The sequence below is a fragment of the Penaeus japonicus genome, unplaced genomic scaffold (genome assembly GCF_977035675.1).
Source record: "Penaeus japonicus unplaced genomic scaffold, GWHDUDI00000001_assembly GWHDUDI00000037, whole genome shotgun sequence".
NCBI lineage: Eukaryota > Metazoa > Arthropoda > Malacostraca > Decapoda > Penaeidae > Penaeus > Penaeus japonicus.
In genome coordinates this window covers 7,336,922-7,344,421 of record NW_028234439.1, presented here as the reverse complement: position 1 = coordinate 7,344,421, position 7,500 = coordinate 7,336,922, and the positions used below count along the sequence as shown (strand labels likewise).

Here is a 7,500-nt window from a genome sequence, read left to right as displayed (position 1 = left end):
AGCTGCAGTTAAGGTGTACAAAACTGCAGAGTTAATAGTTAGCCACACTTTTGCTCTTGTGATTCCCACATACATTAGGTTGTATTCGTCTCCTTCATCTTCTGGATGCCATCTATTTCGATATGGCAAGTTCACCGGGACGAGGTCATCTAACATAATGACCCAGTCAAACTCCAGTCCTTTTGATTTGTGGATTGTGCTAAAAATGATATCTGATCTGGCTGGATCACCACAACATCTTTTGTTTAGGAGTTGAAGGTGATTGGGAGTTTTGGCTCCACTGAACTCAAACATCCTTATTTTGTTGGACAACTCATGGTCATCAATACCATCAGCAAATTTTTTAAGACTACGAACAGAGCGGAACTTTGCAATAAGCTTATTCTTGATACCTAATGACTCTGCTGTTCCAAACCCTTGCTCTATTTGCCAAAGTTTGTAGATATCTAGGACCGCATCAAACCCATACTTGGTCAATCCTCCAGCAAAACTCATGGACATATTAGAATACTTCTCATCAAGACACATACTGATGGAGAGTTTGTATATGGTCATATTCATTCTTGCCAAATAGGCTCTACTCAGTTTTTTACCAGAATAGGTTACTGGGTTGCTTTTGCTGTTTACATACACAACATCTTCTTTTCTACCACCAACAAGTGTCTGGTTCTGCACATTCTTGAGAGACTCTAGAGTACAATGTGCTATGTATGATATTTCAGGACCAAATCTAAAGGACTGAGTGAGGTAGTATGTGTGTGTTGCTGGGATCATCTGAAGGGCATTGACTGCACCTCGAAAGGAGTAGATCTGTTGGTGAGGATCGCCTACAATAACCTGAAAACATAATGCAGTGTGGAAGATCAATGTTTTACACAAGGCACACACTTACAAATTTTGGCAACAGAGGATCATGGGCCTACTTCTTTTAAGCCAATGGCACCGGGAAATAATCTAACTGCACCTTGCATCAAGGTTTCCAATTTAACATAAAAAAAATTGGAAGTACGGAGATGATCTAAAAAAAAAAAAAAAAAAAAAAAATTATAATATAATAATAATAATAATAATAATAATAATAATAATAATATATATATATATATATATATATATATATATATATATATACATCTCAAAAAAAAAAATCGTCTCTGGAAGGCTGCAGCTTGAGAACTAGTACCTTCAATGTCATAAAACTCTATTGTCATAGCATGTAAAGTTACCATCTGAATTCTGGCCTTCCCTTGCCATGGCACGTATTGGGATAATCTAGTATATATAAGCTTCATTCTCTGTAACAATCTTTTGACAAAAAGAGCTGCTATATAAACTCATATCACCAAAGAACTGCTGGATGAAAATCAATCAAGAACTCCTTTTCTGTTGTTTCTTTAAATTGCAAAGGAAAATCATTTTCATCCCCTACAAAACACTTGCTTGGACACTCACTTTGGCACACTCCTGTCTGAGAAAGATGTCAAACATGGCTGTGTTCATATCCTGGCCCTCGTCAATCATGATGACATCATAACCTTTGATTTTCGGTTTGCTTAGTTGCCAATACTTCAGTTGGCCATCCTGTTAATCAGAGATATTCGAGATCAATAGTTACACTAAAGGTGGTCTTGAATATGCATAATTAACTGATTTAGGACCTTCCAATTTCTGTACTTATCCTAGAACCAAAGAAAAAGTTTTCAGAAATTGTTACCTGCGACATGGGTATCTTTTGTGTAGGGGAACACAACGTCATTTCTTTCCACACCGCTTCTGCATCGGGCAAAAGTATCTGAAAGTATGGAAGAAGTGAAAGAAAAAGCTTAGCTAATCATCCAATAGAAAGCAAGAACTCACATCTCTTGGTCCTTCCCTTTATTTTCCCCAGCAATCAATGTGTTAATCATAATTACATACCACACCAACACCCCCTCCCAATATAAGCCATTCAATCCAAAATTAAAATTAATGAAAACATACAATAATTTGGCAAATGATCTGAAACAAGAAGGAAAATTATTCACCTCTACATAAGTTTCACTTGTAACATATCTAACATACTAAGATTTAAATGTGACACATCCATAAATTTCCTACCTTAACCCACACAGGACGGGTGGTACAGCATGTGTACCGCGCATTCAAAAGCCCAGTTGCCGGGCGGCACAGTATTGTGCCAGCTATTCCATTGATTTAGGCCTAATAATTCGAACGCCCCGGCATTTGGACATTCAAGGCTAGAAATCCCCCGTCGTGTATGGGTTAACACATCTTCTTTTAATGTAACACACCTTTCTATAGTAATGTTTTAATATAATATACCTGAACATACATGAGCTTTTAAAGTGACATAATTCTAAGTACCCAACCTCTTCACACAATATACCTCATCAGGAAGCTTTTCACCATCTGTGTGTAGCGACGCATAATCCAGCTCATTATTTACATGTTCTGTCTGCTCCCACTTGATTACTTATCAGCAAATCCCTTGTGAATCTTTAAGAATCATGGTAGTCAGCATGTTAGTCCAAAGATCAATCTAACAGACACACAATACTTAAGTTTTGAGCCTACTGACACTTTTTTTTTTTATTATTATTGCTTTAATAATAATAATAATGATATTAATGATAACAATAATAATGATAATAATGATATTCTTTCACACTAATTAGGGGAAAAAATAAAACAAGGATAAAGAGATCTACTTTTTGTAATTTGTTGGCTCTAAATTTTAATAAACGAGTATAGAAATAAAAATCATCTAGTCTTTATTGGCATATATGCTTGTTCTGAGAGGTGTAAAAAAGGTGTATATGGGAATTAACCCATTGCGTACGGGTGACATAACATATATGTCGGCACCGATTAGGCCTAAGAGACGGGTGTCAATGCGTACATGACATGACATCAGGATCTGCTCACAGTTGAAGCGCGCACACACTATAATGGCACTAGCTCAAGAGCTACAGGGTTCCAAAGTAAGCCTAAACTTGCCTTTTATGATGGATTTATGGAAAAATATTGTTTGGGGTAGTCTGCGCTACCCGGCGGGTGGAGAAAACCCTTCCCCTGTCCCTCTAATTTTTAGCTGGTGCCACAAGTGTCGTAGACTGCTCGCCTTGATGACCAGTTAGGTCGTTAGGTCAGCAATGGGTTAATAACTTCATAACATAAGATTTAATTAATAATCAGAATTTCATGTATTTTCTGATGAATTTACCTGAAAAAACATGTCAATTATACCTACTACATTATGAAGTTATTTATTTTCATTTATACCTGTTTCTAAGTTTTGTGATGTGACATAAATCAACATAATTTAGCTTTTGAAACAACATACAAAATCATATCTATTTACTGCAACATACTTAAACATACCAGTTTTAAATGCACCATACCTTTAGTCTATAGTCATCATCAACAACTTTCTGGTCCTTGTCCTTCGCTGGTACATGTTGTAGAGTGAGAATGTCATCCCGAGAATTCAGAAATATTTCAATGGTGTTCTTAACAAGGGCAGCACGGCTAAGCCTACAAGTACATGGGAATGAAAATTTCTTTGCTCTCTAACTGACTCTGAAAAGTCTTTTGATTGTAGACAAAAAAAAAGAGATTAATGTCGCAATCAATATTTACTGAGGAATGAGAGGAGTTAATGAAATAGATAGGTTACACTCATAAATGATACTAAAGAAAGAGAGAGATTGACAAAACAAGATTACATTCACACCTGATACTTCCTGAGGAAAGAGAGGAGTTAATGAAATAGCAAGCTACACTCAAACTGATACTTACTGAGAAAAGGACAGTAATGTAAGATTATATTTACATCTGTACATTTAAGAGGAAATAGACATATAGACAAAAATATGAAGATTTATTAACACAATACATACTGACAAAAGAGAAGCATAAAAACAAAACAAACCTATTGCCACCTCCTTCCTTTTTTTCTAGAAAATCTGCTATTTTGCTGCTGCTCAAATTCCCATCCAGTCTGCGGACGCCTACAAACCTGTGGAGGAGAATAAAAAAAAAATTTCAGCATATTTTTTTTTTCTGAAAATGAAGAGAGAGAGAGAATGGAGAGGTGATTTGACAGGTGAAAATTAAACTTAGAAGTCTGGAGGTCTGGTGCGAAGGTTAAAGGTATGATGGTAGCCAGATAAGACCCAATAGAAAAGAGAGCCTAAAGGTAAAAATACTACATAGAGCCTACATGAAGGGCAGAGATTCCATATGCAAGACCTCTCTGACAGAAAAAGAACCTGATGCTAATGGTAATTATATAGTAGAAAAGTAAGCCATCTGGTAGTGCAATGGATAGTGCTCCGGCCTCACATCTCTGTGGTCGGCAGATCAAGCCCCAGCCAAGCTTGTGATTTTTCACTGTCAACTGGTGGGCACTGCCGCGCCTGATCATCTTGGTGGGTAAAGATCTAGCTCAGATCAAGTCAACATTCGTTGGCACATTCTCCCGAGTCAGCACATGTTGACACAGGCGGGCTTGCCCTAGTGCATAGAAGCCCAGCAAAGTATCTGCTCCGCAAATCTAGCTTATTCTTATCCTAAGTGGGAAAGTAGGGAGGGGATCTAAGGTCAGGGAAAGTGCAGAAGACCAGTGGTAACCTTGGGAGAGTGGGAGGAGTGGCCATTTTAGCCAAGCTCATCTGAAAGGCACAGAAAGAATGTGAGAGAGAGGGATAATACCTTCTGCCAACATTTGCAAATGCCATGGCATGTGCTGTCTTGACTTGCACATTCGTAGGGAACGACTTGGAGCAGTGTTCTTGGACTGATTTGTTGTAGACCACCAACAAGAATCGCTGGTGTGGACGCTGTTGACACATCTGCAGCAAGGTAGTGGTTTTGCCTGTCCCAGCAAAGGCTACAATTTTCACAATCTGTGGTGAAGATGTGGATATACTATTGGAACTATGTAAAATATACAATTAAATTGAGTAAATCTAAAGCAATTTAATTTTTTCTTTCTCTCTTCTTTCTTTTGAATTCTTTCTTTTACAATCAATAATAATGTGTGTGCAATATTACATCATATGATGGAGACTGTGTAGCTGGGACATGCATCAGATGGTGAGAAAGCTTTTCTTTGAACAGGGCACACTACTTGTTGCTTCCATATGAAACAGAAACAAGTAGTAACTGATTCAAGTAGCAGTAATAGTGATGGATATTGTGTCAAAGTGGCAAAGGGAGGGAAGTTATACTACAGAATTAACAAGTCCCCCATCACCCTAAGGGAGGTCAGTCAGAATACTTAATTCCACTTGTCAATGAGTTAATTAATGATTATCAACCCATTGTGTATGGGTGTCATGACATACATGTCAGTATCGATTGGGCCTAAAAGAAGGGTGTAAATGCGTACATGACGTGACATCAGGATCTGCTCACAGTTGAAGCGCACACACAGTCATGAAGTATTATGGCTGTAATAGTGATAGCTCCAGAGGTACAGAGTTCCAAATGCACCCTAAAACAATATTTTATGATGGATTTATGGAAAAAACATTGTTTGGGCTAGTCTGCGCTACCCAGAGGATGGAGAAAACACTTATCCCGTCCCTCTAGTTTTTAATCAGTGCCGCTAGTGTCACAGACCGCCCATCCTGACAATCAGTTAGGTAATTAGGAGCCCTGTCCTCAATGGGTTAATGAATTTCATAAAAGTAAAACTAGGATGGTAATACCCACACTAGAATCAGAATACAGGTTAACCCATACGCGACGGGGGATTTCTAGCCTTGAATGTCCAAATGCCGGGGCGTTCGAATTATTAGGCCTAAATCAATGGAAAGGCTGGCACAATACTGTGCCGCCCGGCAACTGGGGTTTAGAATGCGCGGTACACATGCTGTACCACCCGTCCTGTGTGGGTTAAGGAATTTCCTATCCTTTCTAATGTGAATATTTCCATTATTCAATAACAATTACAAAAAAATAATGATAATAAAAAAGAAAGACAACTTACATGATTTGGCTTAATATTGTGGTTTATAATTCTCATCTGTTCATGAGTGTGCATTACTTTTGGCTTGTAAACCATAAACCTCTGCATGGACTGTTGGCCCAGATGGCGTTGTTTTAGATTCCCTGGGTCATCTGCTGGGGTCACAGTCCACCGATTCTCATAGAGGTACAAGGCATAGTTGACTATATAATGGTACCTGTGAGTAAAATAAATAAATAAGTAAACAAATAAGGATTTACATATACACACACACACACATATAAATATATAAATATATAAATATATATATATATATATATATATATATATATATATATATATATAAAACATATATATATAATATATATATATATATATATATATATATATAGATATATATATATATATATATATATAACATATATATATAATATATATATATATATATATATATATATATATATATATATATATATATATATATATATAATATATATATAATATATATATATATATATATATATATATATATATATATATATATATATATATATATATATATATAACATATATATATAATATATATATATATATATATAAAATATATATATATATATATATATATATATATATATATATATATATATAAAATATATATATATATAATATATATATATATATATATATAGATATATAAATATATATTGATATAATATAGATAGATAGATAAATAGATGTGCATATATGTATATATGTATGTATGTATATGTACATATATATATATACATATATAGACATGTATGTATGTATATGTGTATATATGTACATATATATATGTATGTATATATATATATATATATATATATATATATATATATATATATATATATTTATATACATATATATATATATATATTTATATATATTCATATATATATATATATATATATATATATATATATTTATTTATCCATATGTATATATATGTACAGTACTGGGAAAATTAATAGACAATTCTGGCCATTCAACTGATTTATTCACATTTTTATTGACAGAAGGAAATTTTTAGACAGTACATATGTTTTATTGTTTTTCCTTTATACATATATCACCTTAGTATTTTGTGGGACCTCCTTTGGCTCTAATAACTGCTTCAACACATCTTGGCATGCTTCTAATGTAGTTAAGGATAAGCCAGATTTGCAGAGCAGATGCTACGCCGGGCTTGTATGCAGTGACGCGAGCCTGCCTGTGTCAGCGTGTGCTAACTCGTGAGAGAATGTGCCAACGAGTGTTGACTCAATCTGAGCTTGGTCCTTACCCAACGCAGTGCCCAGCTACGTCAGTATCCGTCAGGTGACAATGGAAACTCACGAGCTTGGACGGGACTCGATCTGCCGACCACGGGGATGTGAAGTCGACACGCTACCAATGAGCTAACCAGACGGCTTTGTTCCTGATATCTGGATTTCTGTGCCAAACCTCTATCAACCGCTGGATGAGCTGTACTCTGTTGGTACATTCAATTT

The 7,500-nt window shown here is 35.4% G+C and overlaps 1 protein-coding gene across 2 annotated transcripts in view; it reads right to left on the bottom strand.

Moving 5' to 3' along the window:
- The window catches only part of LOC122262379 (F-box DNA helicase 1-like), a 24,564-nt gene that overhangs the window by 7,208 nt on the left and 9,856 nt on the right, over positions 1-7,500 (bottom strand). For both annotated transcript variants that reach the window (XM_086532166.1, XM_086532165.1), the window contains exons 6-12: positions 5,993-6,188; positions 4,711-4,904; positions 3,929-4,015; positions 3,399-3,531; positions 1,712-1,789; positions 1,450-1,578; positions 1-837 (exon numbers count right to left, since the gene is read on the bottom strand). The exon at positions 1-837 is cut by the window's left edge and continues 111 nt beyond it. In XM_086532166.1, coding sequence (XP_086388292.1) covers positions 1-837; positions 1,450-1,578; positions 1,712-1,789; positions 3,399-3,531; positions 3,929-4,015; positions 4,711-4,904; positions 5,993-6,188 — 1,654 coding nt within the window. The remainder of the gene's footprint in view (positions 838-1,449; positions 1,579-1,711; positions 1,790-3,398; positions 3,532-3,928; positions 4,016-4,710; positions 4,905-5,992; positions 6,189-7,500) is intronic.